This window comes from Stegodyphus dumicola, chromosome 8 (assembly GCF_044657685.1).
Source record: "Stegodyphus dumicola isolate Sdum_Otavi_A_Nest chromosome 8, ASM4465768v1".
NCBI classification, from domain to species: domain Eukaryota; kingdom Metazoa; phylum Arthropoda; class Arachnida; order Araneae; family Eresidae; genus Stegodyphus; species Stegodyphus dumicola.
This window is the reverse complement of record NC_140775.1, coordinates 63,882,491-63,909,815: the sequence shown is the minus strand read 5'-3', so window position 1 is coordinate 63,909,815 and position 27,325 is coordinate 63,882,491. Positions and strand designations below refer to the sequence as shown.

The following is a 27,325-nucleotide window of genomic DNA, read 5'->3' as shown; positions in this document are numbered from 1 at the left end:
ATAGCTGTCGAAATTAAACTAGAGTCAAAGAGAAACCAGACTACCAGATAAACTCCATCCCAGATGCTCATCGGTTATGATCTTCGTCTGCCATGTGATCTGTTATTTGGTCGCCCTTTACATGTGCCTTCATCGTCTGAGGAACACGTCCAAGATTTCAGGTCCGGTTTGAAGTGATGCACAATTTTGCACAAGAGCGAGTCAACTTGGTGACGGAGAAGATGAAGACCTGATACAACACCAGAGCTAGTGGACATTGATTCAATGAAGGAGACAAGGTGTGGTTGTGAAATCTGACTTGACGGAAAGCACCCTATCCTAAACTACAGTCACCTTTGGATAGTTCTTACACAGTCTTAAAGAGGCTGACATAGTGGTTCGGATCCATAAGTCATCGAACTCTAAGCCTAAAGTCATTCACTACGACAGGTTAGCTCCTTACTATGGCCATAGTGCATAGTGTATATAATTGTAAATAGTATAAGACCATGGTCCTTTTGGTTTCTAAATTTGTATTTGATTTATTTAAAAGTTACTTATTATTGTTTATGTTGTTATTGTAATGTAATGTTTATTATTGCATTTATGCCTTAGTTGTAAGTTTGGCTTCCTGTCCAGGGATTGTATTGCCGGGGATGTGCAGTCCTTGGGAAGGAGGGCAGTATTTAGTTTGCTATTTGTAGTATAACTGTTATTCAATTGTTTCATTTCCCCGTGCAATTCTAAATTCTATGCACGACAAGTTTTAAGAGAAAGCTATGCCGAAAAGTAAAAATACAGGAGCACATGCATTTAATAAATAGATATCTCATAATTCATATTAAACTGAATAAATGTAATTGACTATTGTGTTAGTTGTGACCATAATTCTAATCTTTTGCTTTCCAGAAAAAAGCCATGGTACTTTCTGATTATCAGCATTTCTCGGAAAAGTATTCACAGGGCAATGCACTATGTTGCCAAAACTGGCAATCTTGGTTTGCGTATGCACAACACATAGCAGCGTTTTCCACCTTCAAATTCAACAGCTATTAGTGTTTGTTTTTGTTCATTTAGTGCATTTTTTGTCTTGTAAAGCATTGTAATGGGACTATGGAGTCTGCATTTTACTGATGCAGTTTTAGTAAAAAAGGTGCGGACATTGCGGTTGAGCGTATACAGTATAATAATCTTACAACTTGCATCATACATTATCAAATACAAGAGGTGCCCATTGCATTCCCAGCTGTTCCATGAAAACTCTACAGTCACTGTTGCAATACTCACAGAAGCAAGATTTATCTGTGAACAATACCTGATGCTATTTAATAGTATATTTGCACTAAGTATGCAATCAATGCGTTCAGTTAGCACACAAGTTGCTGCATACTGTGCAATCAACCAATCCTGCTGTGAATGGTTTGGGTTATTATAGATGTTCCTGCTAAAGGTAACAGTCAGTCTTTGAGTAATGAATAAGTGTGATAGGTGCCATTGTACTGTGATTTTATTTTAACCTATTAACTGGGGAATAAAATTTTGTGAAACGAGTTTCTCACTGGGGACTTTTTTGTCTCCATGATAAATAATGTCATCGCACCTCAAAAGAAAATTGTTTTTAACTTATTGATTTTTTTTTTAAATTTCCACAAAAAAATTTGATGATACTTATATATAAATCAAGTGCTTTCAATGTTTAAAGAATTAATGTGCAGTATGATACTTCTTGAATCAATGTGGCATGCTTTTAAACAAATAAATTTTAGCTATATTTTAAAGAAAATAAATTTTACTGAAATCACTAATATGTAAAATAGTGAAATGCAAATTAAAATGAAGCCAAATTGTGCAAATTCAATTCACAGTGTATAAGCGGAAAGAACACAAACCGACCAATTGTTTGTGAGTACTGCTCAAGTACCAGATCGCAAAAACATGATTGTACATTAATTAACATGCCTCATCTACAATATGATGCCATATAAGTATACTAGGATTAAATATATAAGAATTACATAAAGTACGATATGTTCAACATAACGCAGTTAATTTCATTGATGAAAAATGTCATCATACCCAGTTAACAAGTTGATGAATGCAAGTGGCATGGAACTAGCTTAGATGAAATACCCCACTCCAATACTGTTGCGTAACTATTTTCAGCAATTAAAAAGAGAAATAAGCTTAGGTTTCTCATTATTGCAGTTTATCATAGTCTTTTAAACATTTTGAATGGTAAAGAAAGAAAAGGTTCATAAATTGGAAAACTCATGTCCACAAAATAAATAAATAAAAATAAATGAAGCTGAAATGGGACATACAGCAGCTCATTTACTATTATTTTTGCAGAGATTATAATTATCGATAGTGATTATGTGTATAGAGTTAGAGCTACTATTTCTGTACTTTGACAGCAATACATGGTATATATTATTCTGTCATTTCTTCAGTCTGTATATAGTATAGTAGCATTTTTTATGGCTGTATTATCTCCTTAGGATTAGGCTAAAACATCGAAATCTTTACTTCGTGTTTATGAAAGATAGAAAATAAAATGTGTTATTTGTAGAGTCTCAACTGTGTATAATTTTTTGATATTTATATATGATTGAATAGTGCGAGATGTGTATTAATTAATTGATTAACTTACATAATAAATGCAGTGTATAAAGCAGGGATTCTCAGCCAGGATGGAATGTTATAGTTTCAGGAGGATATGCAGTCAGCCTTTTATTTACCATTTAATTGTTTATTTTATGAATATCAAAAACTACTTTTATTCAAGTTTTGGTATTGAACAATATTTTCTATATTTTTTCTTGTTTACTTTATAAAATGCAGTAAAAAATAATCTAAATTTAAATAAATGTATCTGTACATTTTGAGATTTACAAAGAGGGGGTTGATCATCCAGCAATGATAAAAGAGATGCTAGGGGCAAAAAAAGGTTGTGCCCTTTTTTCCTTAGCATATCTGAAATAATGATAGAAAAATTAAATGCATTTTTTATCACAAGTATCTGTATGTGTTTAGAAGGTTTAATTTTAAAGGGCAAGGAAATTCTCATGTTCTAATTTTCCTAAAATCTCCTTAAAATGTTACTTTTGCATTATAATATGAATGATGATAGCTTATTAATTAGAAAAATTATACATTTTCAAAGCTAAAAAACTGTTTCTAAATATTAAAAAAGTATTATAAATTAGTTTTATTTATTATAAACATTGTTTTACAGAGAAAAAGAAAAAAAACAGGAAAACAACAGAAAACGTAAAACAACAGGAAAAAGGTAAGTTTTAAAGTTTATCTTTTTTCATTTGGTAATGCTTATTTGAAACTTGTTTACTAAAAACCTAAAGTGATAATTTTAAGCCAAGGAATTCTTTTGTTTCCCTCAATTTTAGGCTACCTTGCTCTTTAACCACAATTTTCGTGACTTTAATAAAACATTAACTATTTCAGACAGAATGTTACTTCAACTAGAAGATTATGTAGATGAAGGATATCATTTGTCCTCCTGGGAAATACCATTTTTTTAATAAATTGCTTTAATGCTATAAAACCACTTATTAAAAAATTATGATAATAAAATTTTAATACAGCTTTCACAGTGGCTAATCTTTGAAATGCTGTCAATCAAAACCTGCAAACCCCATCTCGCTGCATCAGGCAAGTGGTTTCTGTTGCATGATAATGCACGACCTCGTACTGCAGCAATGTGTGTTAGATGGTTCCTCGTGCAGTAAAAGGTTGTGGAGTTATTTCACCCTCCTTATTTCCATGATCTTGCACGAGCAGACTTTTTCCTCTTTCCATGACTGAAATTGGCAGTAAAGGAAGGACAACAATAAGCATCTCAGACATTCAAGCTGCTGTTACCAAGGAACTTAACACAGGCTCAAAGGTGGATTTTTTCAAAAATTTACAGAACTTGTATGAACGTTGTCTGAAGTAGACGGCGGGAACTACTTTGAAAAACAGTGATATATTTATATGTAAATATGTAATACAGTTATTATTATGACATCAGTCACCTTACTTTTGGGTCTCACCTTGTATATAATGCATGGCACAATAGTAAAACACACAGATTTCAGATTTAATTAACTGCTTTGAACTCATTAAAATTTGTTAAATGAGGAGCACCAAAAAATGCAGTACGAAAATACTATGACTTGCCAACAGTGTGAGGATTTTAAGTGAGTGAAATGAAAATGATTTTTTGCATGTTTTTAAAAAAATAGTTATACAAAATAATTTTTTATTTCAAAAATGGTATTAAAGTATACATTGTTCAAGATCTTGCATTTTCAATTTCTTTATCAGTATTTTTGAAAGCATTACATATAAGTTCTATATTATACTAAAGAATTCTTATTGCTGTCTGTGACCTGAAAGTAGCATCTTTGGGCATGATTTATTGTATTTCTTATTCATTGTTCACATGGCATCTGTTGCTTCATTATCTTCAAAATGCACCCAGAAGATAAAAAAAGACGCTTTATTCCAAACAAACTTGCAGTGTGTTTTTCAGCTGTGCTGGTGACCTTCACGATGTTTTGTTATGATACTACAAAAGTTTTATGCCACGCCTCTTTTGACTTGACATCAGGGCACTTATTTAACTGTGTATGAGGTTATTTTTATGTCTGTCAAGCACGAGATTAATAGTTCAGCCTGTTTTGCAGTTTGGTGGAAAATAGAGTTCATAAATTAAGTGAATATACAAAATACAGTTCATAAATTCATTCTTTTAGGATGCCATCTAAAAACATACTATTTTTAGCCATATTATAACCTGTCATGCTTTAAGGTCTACCACACTGTTTCTAATTGAACTGAAACGTTCAGGTAGTTTTCATATTTTTTTATCAAATAAATATATATAAATAAATGTAGGATTATTAAAATTCAGAATAATTATTTACCATTTATTTTGCATCATAAAAATATTACAAAATACAAAAATTTGGGGAAAATATTCATAGAATCCTTTGTTGCACTAATTAAAAGTACACAGTAAGAAAAGAGTGGATAGTTTTTGCACAGGAACTCAAAAATAAAGGGTTAGTTAAGAGGCTGAATTGATTAATAATGCATTAATGGTATGCATAAACAAAATATAGCAATATTAACATGAAATAAGTTTGAAAAAAATCTTTCAGCTAATTTTCTCCACTGTGAAAGAAATTTGCCAATCCAAGACACCTATTCTACGCTCCAAGAGTCGGCAGCAGTTTGTGGGCCGCCAGTTGTCGCTGCTAATGAGAAACAGGACTGCCCGACATCCCATAATCTCAGAGTACATAAGCCGTCGGAAGCACAGGGAAAAGTGTTGCCATGTCATCAATCAGGCTTTGTCCAGTTGACATTCTAAGTAGAGAATGGCTTTGTATGTGTTTTCGCCCCTAAGTTTTTTGTATTTAAACGAAGAATATGGTCGTTATTCTCTGAATCGGCGGCAAATTTATAGAAAATATGTTGATGCTTTTACTCTGCCAGAAGATTTTTTTCATTGCATATTTCAGATTTCCAAAATTTATAGTTATTTTAATTTGCGATGAACTGAGAGATTATTTGGAGCCATGTTCAGAAAACAAGAACACAATTTCTACTGAAAGAAAGGTTATTTATACTTTTCTTGAAACTATACATATATATTGTAATTGTATAGTTTAAAAATGTAGAAGATAATAAGTAGTTATCTAGCACATAATCCTTCTTCAGTTAGTAAAAATATAGATATCCGAGAAGTGTCTACTCGATTTATGTACTGCAAGAATTAAGTTTAATTTAAAATACAACAGTAGAATACCTTATGAACAATATTGTAAACACAATAAAGAATGTCGTTCATTGTTACACAATAAAGTACCCACTCTGTAAAATAAAAATGGAAAAAATAATAAAACTATTTTATAGTTAATATTATAATATTTTTTCAGTAGTATTACTACAACTACTAGTGTGATACTTTGAAAAATAATTTTTAGCCCAAAGGGCCTTAATAAGAAAAAGAAGGGCTATTAATTTCATTTTGACATTTTGTGGCGTTTCACTTTTAAAATTGTTGCCACCATATATTAATGCACTGTATTATACTTAAAGAAATTAAATAATGAAGAATGTGCATAAATGTATGAATGTCTCTCGCACTGTGATAAAACAAAGGTACCTAGAACTATCAAATTTTGAATAACATAATCCTCCACCCTAATATAGGCATCTGGAGGCCGAGATTTGGAACTGGGAATTTGTTTTATTATCTGTTTCATATTTTGTAAAGCATTTATGAGTGTTTGATTAAAAAACTCAACAATTTCAAAATGAATATTTTCCACAAGAATTCCATGAAAACGTGTTTTGCGGCATTCGTATTCAATCATTTTAGACATAAAGCATTTTCATGAAAAATATTGATCTCTGATTATAGTTTCACTGAAAATATCTCTTCTGAGCTTATCTTTACACCAATATTCCTTTAAAAATCTTCAGTATCAATTCGTATTTGAGGTTCCTTTGTTTCTTCAGATTTTGCAAAATGCTAAATTATACTCATTTTCTTCATCAGAATCACTTCCTGAATAAATTATTTCCTTTATCCATTGTTCTCCTTTCAAACATTTTGCACTCATCCTGAAATAAACTAAATTCAGACTGTAAGTAAAACATACCAATTTGTTTTCCATAAGCTTATCTATGTATTAAAAAATGTATATAATTAAGGCATGCTGTTGACTGTTACTAATCATATAATGAAATGATTAGAGCAGCTTCCTATTTTACACGCAGAGTAGTAAAATAAACAAACCCACATAACTTTCCCTGAATGCCGATTTTAGGTGGAGTGGCAGCTGTACCCAAAGGTTTCATGATGACCGCTAATACGCAATGTTTCGTAGCTGCCCTACCATCACGAATAGTCATTCAGTGTAATCGATATTATATTTCTTAAATTGTGTTGATTGAATTATTTTTTTTTTCCCTTTCCAGGAAATGCAAAGTTGAACTATGCTGTAAAAAATGCTCTAAAGAGTAAAGAAGCAAACATGGAAAAAACACGGAAAAAGTTTTGCATGCAGTTAAAGAAGAGAAAAGTCAGTGAAAATAATGATAACTTTAGGATGACAGCAAATATTGAAAATCCTGTAAATTTCAGAAGCTACGAGTATTTAGAAGAGAATAATTTTCCTAGAACACAAAAAACAAATGCAGTCTGCAATGATATGTGTCCTGAACTAAATCAAATAAAAAATATATGGAAAATTAAACGTCAGTTTGGAAAAAATAAGAAGAAATCTGGTAAAATACAAAATTGTAATAAATAAACTTATTTTTAATATTTGATCAGATATATCTTTATGTAATTTTAAACTTGTCATTTATTATTTTTTCTTATTTCACTTAATTTTTTTATGAAATTAAAAAAAAATTCAGTACAAGGAACTTGTGGCAAATTAAATTCATGTTAGTTTAGAAAAAATAAGAAGAAATCAGGTAAAATACAAAATTGTATTAAATAAACTTATTTTTAATATTTGATGAGATATATCCTTATGTAATTTTAAACTTGACCATGTTAATGGCCATTTATTATTTTTTCTTATTTCACTTACATTTTGTATAATTATATGAAATTAAAAAAAAAAAAAAAGTCAGGATAAGGAACTCGTGGCAAATTATATTCGTTATGTTGGTGTGAAGAGTACATGTTTCATAATAAAGAAATTAAGCTATTTTATATAATAAAATGAAGAGGATAGTGTAGAATTTCGTAAGTCTGGCATTCAGAATGTGTTTGGATTAAAACAATAAATAATTTCATGCAACTTGAAATATGACATATCATTTCAAACAGACTGAAATAAATACAGTACAAAGTCCGACATCGGGACTTCAACAATTCCAGACGTTATATCGTCAGTTTAAATGTAGTAAGATGGCACATAGAAATTATAAAATTAAAAATCTGAAATATATATTTATAAAACAAATGAAGCATAAGGGAATCCAAATTTACCAAAAAAAGCTTAATATTTATTTGTTTACTTTAAACATTTCTTTGATTGTAAATTGTTTAAGTTTCTTCATTGTTTGTGCTTATACTTTCTCTACAGTTCTATAGGCATAATTTCCTATTGAGTTTCAAAGTTCCGCTGTTCAAGTCCTGTAGTTGCTGTGTCAAGAATTCCAACTAACTTGCCATTCGAAATTTTTTCATTTTCGTCTCTGTCACTTTCTTCACTACGGGTAGCGGTATTTTTTGGATTTAGAACTATACCACAAATTTCACGGTTCGTTAATTGATTGATGATTGGAGCATTGTTATTGTAATGAAAAACTATTCTGTTACATCATCTTCATATATAACCATTTCTTCACATTTTATTAATAAATCCATTAATAGGAAAATTTAACCTTTGGTTTGCGATATCTGAAAACCTTCACATTCACGGATATCATCTTCATCGTCCTTAACATGAAACCTCAACATGCTAGCTGGCCATAAATTATGCCAAGCAGTTTTGAAAGTATCTGGAGACATATCCTCTGACGATCTTGTGATGTTCCATAATATTTCAAAAATTCCTGAACAGTCTTGCCATTATTCAAGAAGTGTAACAGATTTTAAAAATTCTAGTTTATATTTGCATTTTCAGCGTGTGCACTATTCCGATATCCATAGGCTGAATGGTGGATGTACAAAATTTGGAGAAAAGAATAATACAGATACATTATCTTTCACTAAAATCAGAACAATTTTTGTCAACTATTATATATCGCATAGTACCCCATAAACCAACCGAATTCTGCAAGCCTCGGGTACATATTTTCAAAACAACCATTCATTAACACTTGTATCATCCATGTTCTTTTATTTGCACAATATATAATGGGAAACTCTTTACTCTTTAAATGCTTGAGGCCATGTATTTTTCCCAATTATGAAAAGTTTACACTTGCGTGTTCCTGCAGCATTTGCACATGGTAAAATTGTTAGTTGGAGTACATCAGTTAGAGCATTTTTTATAAAGGTTTCTAATCTATTTTGTTGCACATATAGCCAGAAAAGTTGTTTCATCAGCATTGTAAATTTGTTTTGGATTACTTTTAACTATTAATGAGTTGAACTTATTTTGAACTATTAATGAATTAAATGAATTCATCTGCAAATAGTTAAGCATAAATTTTTCACCTGAAATTCTCAATCGTCTTATACCATGGCGATTTTTTAATATGGTTAACCAACCTGTCGAATATGTTCACTCAGCTTTTAAGTTCATTTCTTAGTGAAATATTTTAGTTAGAGCCATTAGCATTCGACCCGTCCTCACTGCGACATTGTCTGACCCATTTAGTCGTCACTGTGCCATGATCTGTATTTTTAGCATAATGAATAATTTTTCCTCAAAAAGTTCCTTTTTCCGTTTCATGTCATATTACAGTTGACTTTCCAATGCCATACTCCTCATATAATACTGAGACATATACACCTTTATCCATTTTGAAGTATGCTTTCGCTTTTAGATCCTGTTGCAGCTCCAGAATTAGTCTTTCCAAGATAATCGAAAGCTGAAACTTTTAATTTTTTATAAAATTGCTGTTGTAATAACAGCATGCAAAAAATAAGATGGATCAAATCAGAAAGTTAAAGAACAGCACAATCTGCTATATTAACTGAAATTCCTTGGAATCAGTAAAGTATAATTTTAGCATATTTAATAGCGTCTGCTCATCATTATTGGCTATGTATTATGAGGATGGCGACGAAAGACAAGTTGTTCCGCTAAATTTTGTTTTGCCTCTATCGCACACCAAGACAATTAAGCCTGAATTGTGTTAGTTATTTATTATACTTATCTTAATTATGAATAACTAATTCCTACAAATACTTAAATACGAGCTCTGGTGCTGATTTATATAGTAAACAATTAGCACTAAATGTAATCTTTTGGCCTAAAAGTATCATTAATGAAATCTATTTTTAAAAAGAAATTTTTGTTAAACTCTTCCTTGTCAGCATTTAGTGCATCTGTAATCATCGCCAAGCATAATGTCAACATAAAAAGTTTCCATACTCTTTGTTTATAAAAAATTGTTTAGGCATTCCAGCACGAGTCATTACTCAAGTTGTCATGTGTTAATAAACATGGCATAGGGTAATGAAAGTGAAATATAATAAATAATGATTTGCCAGGTTGGCATCAAAGATATAAAATATTAGCAGTTGTAAAATTAAAGATGTTTCTGTTTAAGATGCAGACACAGTTGTTTAACAAGCAGATGTGCAGCTATTGTTGTAATGATCCTTTCTTTAATAATGAGGTATTTTGTTTAGTGCCAAAGTAAAATTAAGAATCAGGATTCTGCACATTTTCTTACAGGGAAAACAAAATGGGCATGCTTAAAGCATTAAAAAATTGAACGCACTCCCCCCGAATATTGGACATTCGGATCTCAGACTATGTACTGTAGTACATTTCAACCATGATAGTGAGATGGATACTGGGAAAAAGTGTACATTTTTGGCACGATGAAGCAAACTTTGTGATACAGTTAAATGTAAAAATTACACTAGACAAAAATACACATTGACAAATGTAAAATTTTATTATCATAACAATGAAAATATATATGCATGTCAACAATTCTGTTCAAATAAAAATTTTAGAAATGTCATGGGATGTCTACCTTATAAACAGAGAGCAACTAGATTAAAAAATAATTTACATAAACAGATATCGTAACATTTCCTATATATATATATAAATAGTCATATTCTTTCCAAGAAAGCAATTAAAAATTATACTTTTAAACATCGTTCAGAATTGAAATTAACATAGGTAAATTTTACATTTCCTGTTATAAATTTCATTGATAATCTTATTTTGATTTTTAAATGATTTGATGCCAAAAGAATGCGAATTTCTTTTCAAAAACAGTTTTGTGGGAAAACAAATACTGAAAATATATAAATATACATTTCTGAGTGGAATAAATGAAATTATGATTTAAGTTACACTATAGCTTAATATTTATTGTCCAAAGTAAAATTTGAACAGTTTATTAGCTATTTAGCTAATATTGTACTAATTATTAAAACCTTTTAGCATAAACTAATTAGCTATTTAGCTATTAACTGTGAATTAGTTTTAATAATTTCATAAAATATATAACTCTAAGAAAATATCACATTCAAAAATCTTAATGAAAGTTTTCTGCATTTCAATCTTATAATAAATTAACATATAAAAGATATGTGAACTGAAAAATATGTCTCGACTAATCATTGTAATTAATGCAAAACATACATAGACAAAATCTTATACAAAATATTAGTGTGATTAAGTCACGCAAATTTTCAAGAGTAATTTTAAATTGATTAATCTGTTTCAGCCTTAATTATTTCAATTATAGGAAGTTTAAGGTATTTTATCCATCAATAAAATGATTCCTATTTATGAATTTGTTCCTGTTATCACAGATCACTCTCAAATTAAATATTTTAAAATATAAAAATAATAGTGGGATAGTAGAAGCATTTTTAGAAAAATTAATTTAGTTTTAAAACTTCTTTGGAGGCGTGAGATAATCAGCAATTAATTTTCTTGAAAATGACTTGTATGTCTTCAATAGATAGTACATTTCCCATCATTTCAGCTGTACAAAGTGCCATTTGTCAACTGCAAAGAAAAATTTCAAAGGTGAGATTATATGACAATAAATATCAAGTTTTGAAAAAGGCTTTGAAAATAAAACCACAAATTTTAATCGTAATCTCCTATTTCTGTGTGAAAAGAGTATCCTAATGACTAATTTATTCAATAAATTCAGAGTATCTATATAAAATTAATGTTTCAAATTTATTTATATTATGCATCTAATATAGCATTCATTTAAGTAAAGAATTTTTTTAATTAAAATATGCAATCAATCGTTAAAAAGCTTTATTATGCTGCCGTCTCAGGGTTCGTAGCCACATTTTAGTTAAAAAAATAAGCACTTTTCAAATTACATTATACACAACTGCATAACCTTAAAAGAAAAATTAGACTTGTAATTTAAAATATGAGCAATGCAATATTTATTAAGAAAATGAGCATTACCTCAACCATGGAAAACAATTAATTTTTTTTTTTTTTTTTTAAATTTTAAATGACAGTTCAATTTACAGAATTAGTTTACAATGAGAGGAAAAAACTATGCAGAACTAAACTATATTACAAGATTTAATGATGAAATTTCAGTTCAAAATATAGAAAATAAATAATAATAAGCCATATTAATTGTATTCATTTGGCACCTAACAATAAATACAATTTATTTTTCAACTCATATTAATATTTAAATAATTTAACTTAAATCAAAATTCTGAACATTTTCTAAATTTTCATTGCATAACAGTTTTCCCTTAACATATATTCCAAGCAAAGTAATTTAAGTAAAAAAGAGGCACATTTCTGAAATCAGAAGACGGTAATTGCTTCATGCAGTCTCCTTTAACAGTAAAAGCTTAACTAACCCGCATACTCGGAAATAGCCGAATATTCCGGATAGTAACTGGAAAAAGAGAAGTGGGGGAGATTGTAGCCGTTCTTTAGATTTCTCGGCTAAATAAATGATTTTGACATTTCGATATGTGCATCATATAAAAATAGACCAACGGAACTGAGAAATATTCTGCTTAGAAAGCACAGTAAAACTCTTTTAAGTTTTCATAAACAAATCTCAGAGTGAACATCAAAATTAAATTATCTCTGCAAAATACTGCAAACGTTATGGCTCAATACGTGCGGCATAATTCTTACACATGTGATATTACGCAATCGGAATCAACAGCTGCCCGTATTCGGAGAATAAAGAACTAAATAAAGGAAAAGAAAGAGACTTACTAATCTGGGGTGTTTCTGATTCTAATTTTCAACAGACTGCATTAAATTTCCGAAATAGAATCAATCTTCGCTTGGGTTGGGTAGACGGCAAAAACTTTTACTCCTATTCAATCCAGATTGGACAGTGACAAAAAAAAATAAAAGTCCGCTGCTTCAATATTAGAGATTTTACGGAGAAAGGGGAGAATCTCCCAATCTCCGTACTGTATAATGTAAAAAAAAAAAAAAAAAAAAAAAATTTTGACTATTCGATTACTTTCCTTGGAAGCACTTCCGCAGAGAACCCGGTAAATGTAAACATTGCCAACTTTGGCGATAATAGTTCTAACTTGGTAACCCTTCAGATTTATCCCATTCGCTTGTTCGAAGTTTGCAACCATTCCTCTTGCGTTTATTTTGTTGAATTAAGACTGTCGTTGTTCGCATTTGCAGATTTATATTCTTCTTCTCTTATTTATTATTATTTTTTCTGAATTTTTTAACAACGAATAGATAGAAATATTTTCGTAGATAGATACCGGTTCTCGGTTCGGGATGAAAGGAAGAAAATACGGCGGGAGGGGTGAATGCCAATTTGTAACACGGCTGTTCACGTTGTGCTCTTAATTATTAACAGCTCTAAGAACCATGAGGTTTCCAACCTCTAAAATACTTTGTTTCCGTATGCCGCAAAAATGTGCATGTGTATTTTAAATAATTAAGTAATGCTTTTATTTTTATTATTGGTTATTGTCATATAAAATTATGAGAATAAATCAATTTTTATGGCGTAAAATTTTAACAAGATAATATATTGTTAATGCTTTTCTAACAATAACCTTTTAAAGGATGGTAGGTGTGACATAAATAGATGATTAAATTGAAATAAAAAATATTATTCATTATCTAAGATAACAGAATAGTTTGATGCATCACCATGGATGCATTAAAATTAGCAAACCATTGCTGGTGTAAGGAATATATTGTTTTCTGTGTTAACTGGAATTTAAGACAAATTTTTTTCGTATATCACGTTTAACCGGTTAATTTCAGTATATTAATACTAATTTATATTTTTTAAATGAATTTTTATTTCCGTTATAAATGCTTATATATTGTCTTATGCTTAATAATATATTCTTTTCTGTGCTAACTTGAATTTAATACAAATTTATTTTCGTATATCACGTTTAACCCTTTAGTTTTACATCTACATGCATATTATCTGTGAAATTTACTACCATATGCTTAATAATTGTTTTATCTGCTAACTTGAATTTACATGCACTAAAAACCACGTTTACGGCTCAGCTCATCGTCGATGAACCGCGAGCTTGGCGAGTAAGAATGCAACGGCGCTAACGGGTTCTCTGCGGATGAAAACCCCTTTCCTTTTATTTAAGACATTCCGAATATTATTCCCTAGAAAGCTAATCTGTGTAAAAAACACACCCATTTTTGGAAGTTTATCTATACTTCAGCAGTTACTGCAACTATATTATTATAAATATTCATGCATATGCTCATAATATAATATAAGCATAACATCATAATAAACACGAATATGAACTGACCACGCGGAACGAGAATGCAATCTACCACTTTCGCAATTCTTTGACTATAGAACGACCTGCACCTGTCTGTACTCTCGCGCGCACCACAGGTTACGCTAACGCAGAGAAAGGGGGGAAAAGCAATTTCCGGGAGTATGATTCATCATCTGACGTTGCATATAAGAAAGAAAAGTTGTTTATTTAGTACTAGTATTAGTAGTTTATTGGCTTTGGTACAGGGAAAAGTGCGCGTTCATTAAAAAAAAAAAAAGAATTAAAAAAAAAAAGCACTAAAAGTAAAAAATAAGCACTAAAAACAAAAAAATAAGGTTTTTAAAGAAAAAGTAAGCACTTATAAGGGCCTTTATATTTTATTTTCAAATATAAGGACTTATAAGCACTTGTAAGGACCGCTGCGAACCCTGCGTCTGAATGAAGGCTAATAGGATTTAAAAAAAAAATTCTCTAATATATTGTTTTTAAAAATTTAAGCAATTATTTTCAACGTATTTGTTTGCTGTTCAGTAGTTTTTCTTTTTTTTTGGGGGGGAGAGGGGGCTCGTCAATTACTAGCTAGAAGTGTCTGAACTCATTGTTTAACTCATAAAGTTCAAAGTTTTCAACTTTATGCCGACATAGGATAAGCGTTGACCAACCAGAACGAATGCATGAAACGTGAATGGGGGAAACAGTGGGAAAGCTGTAAACACATCCATGCATGTGCAAACTTAGCTTCTCTAAGCCCCTGTGTTGCAGGTGTGAACAGAATTCCCGCATTTTATTCCTTGTGGCTATGCCTCTGTATTATTTATGCTGCCATCTGAATGAAGCCTAATAGGATTAAAAAAAAATTCTCTTAATATATTGTTTTTAAAAATTTATTTAATTTCAGATGCTATGTATGGACTACACATAACATCCAAAATTGAAATCATTGAAAAAGAGTATTTTATAGCAATACTAACTATATCACAATTTGATATGTCAAAAAAATTATTTTAAAATATTGTATTTTAATCAAACAGTTATACTCATGTAAAAACAGTAATCTGTAAATACAAACTCTTTAAGCATTGATTGTTAAATTTTAATTGTATAAAGTTTGTTTTTAGTTCCCCCCCCCCCCCAATGTTACTCTTGCATTGCATTTCCATGCAATTGCATCAGATCATGTTTAGTCAATAGCCGTAATAACTATTTTAATATGTTGTTTACACCAAAAGAAACTGATAAAATGTTGGAAACATACGAATACAGGGTGGGCCATCTAACTGTCGGAATTTGAATCGGGCATTGAAAAAAAAAAATTTATCAATATTTTTTCAAAATTATGAGTTTATCAGAAAGATTGGACATTTTCATTTAAAAATGAAATATATCATTCAAATGACTGGCAAGGTTGGCTTAACAATTCCCCATCTGATCAACCCAATTATTCAGTACATTTTCAATTGTTTGGGCTCCAATCACATGAATGGCAACTTCGATTTTGAGTTTCAAGGCATCAATTATCTCTGGGTGGAATCTGGTAGGAAATGGATAAAAGTATGATATTCATCAATAAAAATCTAATCTAAACTTCATGTGTTTTTCCCCCACCTTTATATAAACTTGAAAACATCTTGGTCTTAAAAGGTGAAAAAGTACATTTTCACAATATTTTTTCCTACCATTTCTTACTACTTGATAACTAGAAAGGTACTATCTACAATGTCCACACCTCCCATTGTTTTATTGTAATTCAAATTTATTTGTTTGGTTTTCAATTTCTTTTTTGGAAAGGGGGTCATTACTTCAACAGTTTCAGAATCATGAAATGATAACATTGTTATTTCCTTTTTGTTCTTCCATTCCCATGTCTTCATGAGAGAATTTCATCAGATTTTAATTGTTTTGATGCTAAAAGTAAATCCATTTTGTTGTGTCTAAATAGTTCCAACCATATCTGTTTAAGTCAAAAGGATATCACGTAATTCTGGTGAAGCATAATAATTATCTAAGATGATGTAATAGCCTTTTTTCAATAGTGGCAATCATCAAAGTCATAAGTTGTGGAGATACCGATAGACATCAGCATTTAGGATGAAATATAGTTTCTCACCCACTATATATAAATAAATGACTAAATATAAATCACTACTAGATTCACTTAGCATGTATGTCTTGATACCAAATTTTTCCAAGGGTATTTTCAAGTTTTATCTATGGTAATATCTCTTTCAGGAGTAATTGTTGTTTGGTATACTTTATTCAAATGCTCACATCTAGGCTAAATTTTGTAGTTTTGATGATTTTCTGGATTATAAGAATCACTATTCACAAAATGCAAGTATTTTTTTTTATTTCACAGTATCAATCATATGACATAATTTTATCAAAAAAGGATTTTCCCAATATTTTCTTCAATACATGCTTTCTTCGGGTTCTTTGATAATACCTTGTAAAATTGAAAGCGCAAGGAACAAATGCATTACTTGTAGCGATACAGGTTTCCATTCTCTACTGCCTTTTAGTTTACTTTTATAAGCAACATTACCTGATTGCTCAGCATAATGAATAATCTTCTTTACAATTATAATCTACTATTCCAAATTTATAAAATGCTCATAATATTGTAAAAATGCCTGAACTGACTTGAAATATTAATTTTAGGTAATAATTTAAACTGAATATTTGGAAAACAAATATCTGGGACATCTGGCATAGATTCGTTCCGTTGGCACCCTAGTTAAATTTGTGCAGGTTGTCACTATTATCACTCGCTTCAAATTCCAGTGCTTCTAAATCAAAAGCATCTGAAAAAAAAGCTGACTTTTGAATCACTTCTCGATTCTTCAAGACTTAAATCCTCCTGTTCTCTTGAGCTACTCGTTTTACAAATATTAACCACAAACAAACAAAAAAAAAAAGCACTGAAACTGAATTTTTTCAAAACTTGTTCTAATGGGAAAATATTCTAAATCTACATACTGCTTCTGTATATTCAAGATAAAGGTACTGTGCTGCTATCTGTGAATCTGCTGTGTAAGTAAAATTGATATGGGTGCAATAAATTTTTTATTGAGAAAGTGCATCCCCCGTGAGATACGGGCGCAACAAATCATATTTGAACTGTCTGCCTGTATGAGAGACGGGTTAATGCTATAAAATTTTCATCAAATAGTGTGGTTTAGCGCCAACAATAGATAAGCATCAGAATAAAATAAGATGTTTATTTGCATTTAACGTAAATTTATTTTATTAAACATAAACCAGTTTAATCTTTGTAAAAAACGATATAAATTCTATTTTTCCCTCAAAATTAAAAATATATATATTAATATTCAGAACTACATGAAGGAGTATTTTCAAAGTTAAACAAAAAACAGCTACAATATGTAACTTTGCAACAGATAAAAAATGGTGATGTAACATGAAAAATTACGATAAGCAATGTGAAGTTATTTATTCCATAATTTGTTTCTCTTTATTATCTAAATAAAGAATGATATGTTTGTTAAAATTTCCACCAGAATGATTGGTGACACATCCGCCAACTTTCAAGTTTGTTGGGCATTCATAATCAAATTGAATGCTATCTCAAAATACATTGGCAAATGCATTTATCCTTCTCTCGAAATCTTACGTAATTTTAAATGTAGGCTTTTTATATTCAAGTTAGTGTCAAATCAAATGACTGTTTTTATAATTTTAGAGCGAAAATTTTCCCCATTGATTTGGCCACATGAATTCCATTTTTTGTATGCTCAACTATCAGCAATTTTCACTTATGTGGAATCTGGCATTTCCCAATCTTTCCAGCTAGTTGAGTTTTCACTGAATAATTAAGAACATCTAAAAATCAGCAAACAGTGTGTAATATATTTATTATATAATGTATTTTCACTAGTGTGCAAAACTTATGCAACAAATTAATTTTTCAACTTACAACCATAAAATTGTTGAATAGAGCTTTCTGCGAACAATACAATTAAAATCCAACTCAGTAGAAAAATGATGCAAATATCAGCACCATTACATCAGAGCACACAAAACACTAGGAGTCGGCATGCCTATGCAAGGGAACTTAAAAAAAAAGGGGGGGCACAGGTGCTTTTACATTCTTCTGCAAGTAAAAGTGAGATTGTATGTGCAGTATGGCTACAAGAAAACATCAGGATGCCTTTACACATGGTAGAATGATTGGCAAGCTTGGGCTAACTTTACATCGCTCTCAGAAACCAGAATTCCTTTGAGTCAAAATTTCCAAAATCAATTGCCTCTTTTTGGCAAAGCGGTGTCGGTTTTGCATTGTTGGGTGTCATAACTAGAAAGTTTTACTGTGTGCTCTTTATTTCAGTGGCCAGACATTGGGGACATGCTTTCATTCCACTAATATCAGGGGAAGAATCGAGCTTTTATGGGGGAAGCATTATGATGAACAGATTGAGATAGATATATAGAACAGACTGATTTTTGATAAAGGTTCATTTATTGGGGATTGTTATTGTGATGAAGTTATCCTGCACCATGATAACCTTTTCAACGATGCCATTGTTCTCAACTTTGTATGACAATGAACGGCCACACAAGAGTCATGCTGTCGAGGAGCTCCTGGAAAGTGGAGATATACAAAGAATGGATTAATGGGCATGCTTCTGATTTAAATCACGATGACCATATGTGGGATACTATAGATAGATGCCTTGGCAAATGATCTTACCCTCTGGAGAACACTAAACAAGTGAAACAAATGCTCCTTGAAGAATAGAAACTCTTACCCCAAGAACTGTGAGAAAATATTGTGTTGAGTATCAACAAACTGCATGCAGTTAGGGATGCCATACACCTTACTAAGGCTCTTTGGTTTATTGTTCTTCCTCTTGACTAGACAGTTTTTTTGTACCAACAGCATATCGTTCTGTGAATAATAATAAATTTTCTATTCTTTTTTTGCTATTTACATACTTTTACATATCAAGTTTACTATAATAAAAATTTTATTAAAACTAATATGGTAATAATCATGTAATATAGGTAACATAGCCAAATAAGTGATAACATATATTGCAATTTGGAATACATTTTATATTACTATAGGTTGCTACTATACTTTCCTTATCTTTTAAGTAGTATACTGTGCATCTGTAGTATGAATTTCATATATTTTCATGTCATGATATTTTGCAGAATTATAGCCCAAATCATAAAAGTTGCTTAAGTTTTGCACACTAGTGTGTTTATAGGATGTGTAAGGATTTTAAAATTGGAAAAGCTAATACAAAGTAGCTACTCGGTAGGATTTTAAAACTGGCAAATTAAAAATGATTTTAATTTATTGAAAATAAACATTTTTCACTCTTTAAACAGATGCTAATAAATATGATAAACTATATAATTTACAGAGAAGTAAGATGGTAAAATATTTGCCTTAAATTTAAGCTGCACCCTAATTTTATGACTTAAAAATCTGTATAGAAAGTATAACTTAACTCTGAAGTAATAAAGTATTAAGAACTTTACACTACTGAAACATTTACCTATTGGATCTACTTCATGAGGAGGTCCAGGTTCATCTGACTGTTGAAGTATTGCTAAAGCATCCATGACATTGATTTTATTTAAGCTATCTTCAACAGTGACACATGTGCTACAAAAAAATATTAAACACAAAGTTGATTGACCCATGAACAATATACATTTTCATACAGTTACATATAATGTCTATGTTTTTTTCCTATTCATTTTTTCTAAAAACTCTCAGTCTGGAATTACTGATAATTATGATAACTGGAAGCTAAGAAATGTGATGATATATTTAAATGAAGGATCATATAATTAAAAAGAAATTAAAGACCTTTCAACAAAGAGAAATAAATTAAATCAGTTATCTAAGTAATCAACTCTAGTTACACCATTCAAAGAATAAAGCAGAAATAGGATGTATTATTAAGTATAATCTAATATTGTATATCTGTAAAACAAGTCTGAAAATGAAACCAACTCCATAGAAGTTTTCAAGTGGTTAGCACTAAATTATGAATATAATTTCTCAAAAAACTTAAAATTCTACTCTCTCCTCGTATAATAATCAGATACTTTTGAAATTTGCATGGTCACGATTAAAAAGGTTTTCAATTTTTTAAATCTTTAGTTAAAAAGTGCTATTAAAAATCACAATCTGAGGAAATTCTGCAGTTTAGTTTATATGAGATGTTAGAGCAACAGAGTAATAACAGGGAGAAATATTGTACATTAAAAAAAAAAAAAAAAAAAAAGATCCATGTATTTTTTTAAATCTGAAAATGTTTCAGTTATTTTATATATATTGTTATGGAATATCCAGCTGCGGAAAGATAGCTTCTTCGCAAAGTGGGTTTAGGGTTGCCATATGTGTCACGAAATCGCCCGTTTGGCAACAAAATTGGCAATATGCCATGGGCGGAGAGAGAACATTTTGAAACAAATTCTTATATCTTTGGCCCAGAATACTCTCGAAGGCAGGCTAAAAGCTATATAAACGCAGAGTAGAGAATGTCTCATAGTCAGTCTAGTGTTGAGTTGGCCATTGGAGTCTAGTGAGTGCATCGCGAGTTACAGTGTGCACAGTTTCGAGAGTACATAGAGTTCTGAGAACGACCGAACCGAGTTAAGAGCTGTACTCTGGTCCTGAAGGCTGTCGTACTTTTTTGACAACTGTAAACATGTTTTTGGAGCAGTCTTGAGTAGTACTGGCTAATAAATTATGTTTTCATTCTTCATTAAATGTCGTTAATAATCATTCCAAATCCTCGAACCCGTACAGAAATTCAACAACTGGTGTCACGAATGGGTTGAATGCCAGCGATGGAAGAACAGTTAAGACAGCTCGTGACTGGCTTTGCTGCATTCCAAGAAAAGATGGAAGGCACTGTCAACTCAGTTAAAGAAGAAATAAAAACTGGCCAAGTAAAGCTGCTAGAGCAACTTCAGCGCATGGAAATGAAGCAAAAGAAAATTAGAAGCGACATGCGATGAATACATGGAATTAAGAGAGAAAATTGGAGCCAAAACAGAAGATGTGAAAATGAAAGTAGTGGCATTTGGAGAATCAAAGGAGGAAGGAATGAAAAGTAGCTGATGAACTGCCTGAGAAAGATCAAGAAATGAAGGATGAAACATCTAACGAGATTGAATTTTCAAGTATCTGAAATTGAAATGGAAGAAAGTGATAATACTGTTTTTAAAGATCAAGAAATAAAAGAAGTGGTTAGTAAAGCATCTGGAAAAGATGAAAAAATAATTCACAGAAATTAAGTTCTTGATTCTCAAGTGGCTGAATTAGAGTGAAAATGCAACTGTTAAGTTGGTAGAAACTGATAGTGAAGTCACAGTTAGCAAGTACTGAACCATCTGAAAATTCATGTGATGCAGAGATGAGAGAAGCTAATGTACAGCTTAAGCAGAGTGTTCCAGTATGGCAAGAAAATACACCGACTTCACAAACTATGTGTCTCATACTACAAGTTCCCAGGACAGATATCTCTGCTTGTAAAGGATTGGGTTATGTTCATAACTCTAATGCAAACATGGAAACGAGTTTTGAGGAAGTACTGCTAAAAATACCAAGGTGAACTGTACATCTGATGTGAATAAACTATAGAGTGATGAACAAACTGTTTCAGATCTTCATGTGGATGAAAAGTCTGAAAGGACTGAATCTTCAGATTGTGTATGCAAAACAGAAATACATCGGAGAACTGCAATACAAGAGTATTTGACCCGGGTACAACTTAATAAAAAGTCTGAGACTGATATTCATTCTGAACTTTAATGTATAAAATTTTAAATTATTATGTGGTTGATTTGTATATATAACTTGTACATAGTATAAATATATTTTTTTTTAGTTATGTTATTTGTTTGTTTTCTTACATTTTGCTTGTATTGAATTTAGCTTCTGACCAAGGATTTTACTGCCCAGGATGTGCAGTTCTTTGGAGGGGGCAGTGTTACAAAATGTCCAGTTGTGAAAAAATAACTTCCCTTCAGAAAGTGGCAAGGGAAGGCAGAGTTGCCATATTTGGAGACAAAATTAGTGATATGCCAGAGGGAAAACAAATTCTTGCTGGTTTGGCCCAGAATATTTTCGAAGGCAGGCCGAAAGCTATATAAACCCTACTGGTACTCTGAGTAGAGAGTGGTTCCTAATCTAACGAGTTGCTCGTCAGTCTATCGAATGTGTTTCAAACAAGTTGATCATCAGTCTAGCAAGTTGTTAGTCTAGCAAGTTGATCATCAGTCTAGTGTCGAATTGGCCGTTGGAGTATCACGAGTGTACCATGAGTTGTACTGTTGAGAGTCTCGAGAGTACGTAGACTTCTGAGAACAACTGAGCCAAATCGGGAGCTGTACTCTCGTGCTTTGCCATGAAGCTGTCTTCACCATTATAGCCTGAAGGCTGTGTTGCTGTTGTTTCAGCATGTTTGCCGTAATTTTTCAATGACTGTAAATGTATTTTTGGCTGTCCTGAGTAATACTGGCTAATAAATTTTATTTTCATTTTTCACCAAGTGTTGTCATTAATCGCTGCAACCCCTAAACCCATACAGAAATGCAACAATATTTAATAAACTAATCTATTTCTTTGTTAATACAGTAAAATTCTAATAATCTGCAAATGCCTAATATCATCATTTTTTTATGTTAATGAATAAAACTCTTCAGTTTTCAGAAAATTCAATGAGAGCTCCTTGTTATGTATACAGAGATGCCAATCTTTGAGGAGGGTTTTCAAATTTTGTCACACAAGCATTCCCCAAACTGGAAGGAAAGAATTCAAGAGCATAAACTGAATGATACACCCACCAGAGGCACACTACTAAATAATAAACAATTATTGAATGAGAAAACAATAAGGAGGAGTGTGGTTAGGATTTTAAGAATAAAGACTAAACAGAGAAGGTGAGAAAACCCAAAGAAACTGATCATACATCATTCAACACTAGTGCAATCCTGCAAGGAAACATTAATATTTAATTTTAATGTCAGACTAATGGTAGAGTGCCATATTGTGCACATTTAAATTATTACCCATAAGATACTGAAACATATTTTACTGTACTAACTTTTATCCACTATGATTATGATTTAATTTTCAAACTCTTTCAAATACTTGAAATTTTTAGTCTAAAAAATAGTGAAATTTTTTACCAATTAATTTCATTAGCATCAGTTTCACTTTTGATTAACTTCTGCCAGTATTTATGAGTATCTTCAATTATGTTTTCAGCAAATTCCTGTATGAGAGAAAAATGTGCATTAGACTTGACAAAGTTTTCAAGTGGAAAAAGATATATATATATATATATACCAGGGGTAATCAAAAATAACTGAACCTATGATAGGCAAGGCCATTTAGATATATATATTCATCTTGAAATATGTCCAAGAAATTAAGTCTGTATATTAAAAGTATAAAACCAGGGGCATTAATAATAAAATAACACTTTGTCGTAGCATTTTTGGGAAATCAGATTTTTTAACAAAACCTTTCACCAGGAGAGTTCGCAATTGCATTATACTTTACACCAGTGCTCCGCAACCAGTGTGCCATAAGTAGGATATAGGTGTGTCGCAATCAAATACATGCATTTGACATTTTGCAATTTTTTATCATGTATTTAATACACAATGACATTTTTTTTTCCTTAATAATGTCTATTTTTAATGTTTTTATATATTTCACTGTTGTGTGGTTGTGTGTGTGATTGTAAGTGTGTCAGCATTTGAATTTTTTCGGCACTTCCTTGATAACTCGGAACTAAAAAATATATACCTTTTTTTAAGCGCAGGTATCACATTGATAATTATTATGATTGCATATAAATAAATATGTTATGGTTTTATAATTGTATATTTTTCAAATTAAAAAGAAAAATTTATTGTAAATTTTGTGTATAAATGAATACATATATACATTAGCTTTTGGTGTGCCACGAAATTCCAGAAAGATTTTTTGTGCGTCGCATGTGAGAAAAGATTGCAGAGCACTGCTTTACACTACACAATTTAGTCTCCTTCAGAGTGTTCTCCACCAGCATCAACACACTTTTCCCACTTTCTTAGTATTTTTCTCATTTCTACTTGTCAGCGGATACCCAATTCATAGTTTTTAATACGCAAAAACCACTCATACACTTGCGATTTAGTCAAAGCATCATCATTTCATGCACACTCTTAGTTTTTGTAGTCAGATGCCAGAAACAAATGGTAGGAACATATACAAATCAACATTGAAGATGAACTGCTCTACTCAGATTGATACCATTTGGGAAGAAAGTGTACGAAATCCGAAGAGGCCCATCAGCACGAACCATGATTACAAAAGGCTTGCTTGCAGTGTGGTTATTTCGAAGAATTCTTATGTATTTATTTATTCTTTAGTAAAACATTTAATATTAATTCTAAGAATGGAAGTAATAAATATGTGATAACAAGCATATATAGTACAAAAAAGTCTGAAATATGAATGTCCAATATCCACAATGATCTAAAATTTGAATCACCACCATATTAAAAAAAAAAAAATTTTTGTATGTTTTATGCATGCAGATATCTTATTTTTTCATAATAAAATATGTGGAGAGTTCTGATTTTTAATTTCACTCTAAATAAAATACCTCCATATTCAAGAAACAATAACTTATTAGCATAAAGCTGTATGATCAATAATTGGTTTCCATAGCCACCTTTCTGCTTGACGTACATCTCAAACCCAAACATCATTGATTTTATACCTAATTAATTATAAATTTATATCCCTGATAACAACCTGGTGAATCATTATCTGTTAGTTTTTGGTTCCATTACCACATGACTATTAACACACAGCAGCTTGAGAATTTTTTGAAGTATTAATAGTCAAATACTAAAGAGCATGCTAATGTTTTACCATTTATGTTAACATTAAGCTTGGCAATGATTACAGATTTTAGCTAACTGCACTGTGAAAAGCTGATTATGTTGATAGCGAGAAATTTAACAAAAATTTCTTTCCATATGCAAAAAAAAGATTTTGTAAATGATGCACATAAGGCCAAAAGATTATATTTAGTACTGTTTGATTTGAAAGTAACTGATTTTTATTCAAATAAGCCGAGGATAAAAAGAGAGCTGGTGCAGCCACAGTGGGCAGTAAAATTTATAGAAGCACCATGCAACAAAATTAAAGGATGGCAAAATCTTTCCCTAGAAAGCCTTACGTATATGATAATTAATTTATTTGAGACTTATATCAGCTAAAAATAGGTGTAAGTGTAAAAAATAACTAATGTAATTCCCCCCCCCATAGCACAGAACATCCTCAGGATGTCCTAGTTAAGTTGCAATATCTCGGGATACGAGAGGATGTCCTGAAGGGTTCTAGGAAAAAAGCCCATAGGAATAATGCTCACAGGTATAAATGCTTACAGGAAAAAAGCTCACACAGAAGTATGCCCACATAGAAAAAAAAAATCACATGGAAAAATGCTCACTTAGAAATATACTCACACGGAAGAAGCTCACATAGATATATGCTCACATGGAAATAAGCCCGCTGATAAATAAAATATGCAGAAATATCCTTACATTAATCAATCAATAATTAATCTATTTGAACATCATACACCTACTTGAATTTTTTAAAGAAAAATTATTTTATCATTTGAAAAAATTATTGGACAAATGCTCATATTAGCCTTTTCAGGGGCGGTATATCAAATAATGAAAACTATAGTAAAATTTTGCCTGTACTGTAATATTTTATACCACTGCCCCCTGTACGACATTTTTTTCTGTAACTGCCAATAGTTTATTTTTGTTTTTTACTTACTCTATTTTTGTATACTTTTGATGTGTATCTATAGAAATTGATGCTTGAATGTAGTTATTTAAGTTTGGAACCAAAAAAGTTCTAGAAGACTACAGTTTCTAATCGAAGTGTGGAATCATTATGAAGCAGCCTTCGAAAAATATCCTAAAACAACAAATTATTACGAAAGCTTTCATAAGGTACTAAATTCATTATTTAATTGTAGCCATCCTAGTATCTGGTTTTTGTTTCACGGACTGAAAAAAGATTTAGTCTGTCAACATTTATTACTAGCTATTGTAAATACAGGGCATACTGAAGCAAAAAAGAAAAAAAAAATTAAAACTTGCATTTGGTAATCGCGAATCACGTAAGAAACTGTGATGAAATTGATGATAAAATTAGATATTTACATATATTAGCTACTATTCAGTAAGTTTGTATTTTGGTAAGTACATTAGGTATTTTGGAAGCAGAAGATGTGAAAAATGAACAAAGTCTTTGTCAGGAATCGAACCACGGACCTCTGGAACATGCGCCCAGCGTGCAGACCACCACACCACGAAGGTATGCTAGGAAGGTGGGAGAAATAACTTATATACTCCCCCCTTTTAAAGGGCAACTGGGGTTCTTAGAGGACCCAATCGCTAAATCCTGGGTGTGGAGAATAATCTCCCACCACCCTTTTAGTTCAGGAGCCACTGTAGAGACATTAGGTATTTTGGAAGCCACGGACCTCTGGAATACGCGCTCAGCGTGCAGACCACCACACCACGAAGGTATGCTAAGAAGGTGGGAGAAATACCTTATAAATGTATGTGAAATATATATGATTTATATATAACAAGGCATTTTCCCATGTGAGTTCTTTTTTATGTGGGCATATTTCTCTGTGGGCTTTTTTCCTGTGATCAATTTTCCTGTCACTGTCCTGAAGATGTCGATTTTCAGATGTCCTAAAGACTTCACAAATTTCACATCCTGAGGATATTCATACTGCATTGTCCGGAGGACTTCGGTTGTCAAACATTCTGAGGATATTTGTTCTCAAATTTACCAGTTTTAGTTTTTTGGCATTGCCCATCTGAAAGTTGCACATTATTTAATTT

At 31.2% G+C, this 27,325-nt stretch overlaps 2 protein-coding genes across 6 annotated transcripts in view; one reads left to right on the top strand and one right to left on the bottom strand.

Annotated features, from left to right (window-relative positions):
* The window catches only part of LOC118191461 (uncharacterized), an 85,723-nt gene extending 78,397 nt beyond the window's left edge, over positions 1-7,326 (top strand). Inside the window, exons 8-9 of the mRNA XM_035362262.2 lie at positions 3,215-3,268; positions 6,973-7,326. Coding sequence (XP_035218153.2) covers positions 3,215-3,268; positions 6,973-7,307 — 389 coding nt within the window. The 3' untranslated portion in view covers positions 7,308-7,326. The remainder of the gene's footprint in view (positions 1-3,214; positions 3,269-6,972) is intronic.
* Positions 7,327-10,567: 3,241 nt separating this feature from the next.
* The window catches only part of Nurf-38 (Inorganic pyrophosphatase Nurf-38), a 114,422-nt gene continuing 97,664 nt past the window's right edge, over positions 10,568-27,325 (bottom strand). For 4 of the 5 annotated variants that reach the window (XR_015042594.1, XR_015042595.1, XR_015042592.1 and 1 more), the window contains 4 exons: positions 23,576-23,661; positions 19,924-20,033; positions 19,165-19,304; positions 10,568-11,663 (listed from right to left, as the gene is read on the bottom strand). Coding sequence is in view for 1 of the 5 variants with exons in the window: in XM_085821917.1 (XP_085678043.1) it covers positions 11,632-11,663; positions 19,924-20,033; positions 23,576-23,661 (228 nt within the window). In the remaining 4 variants the exon portion in view is untranslated. The remainder of the gene's footprint in view (positions 11,664-19,164; positions 19,305-19,923; positions 20,034-23,575; positions 23,662-27,325) is intronic. The other variant, XM_085821917.1, reaches the window with a different exon arrangement.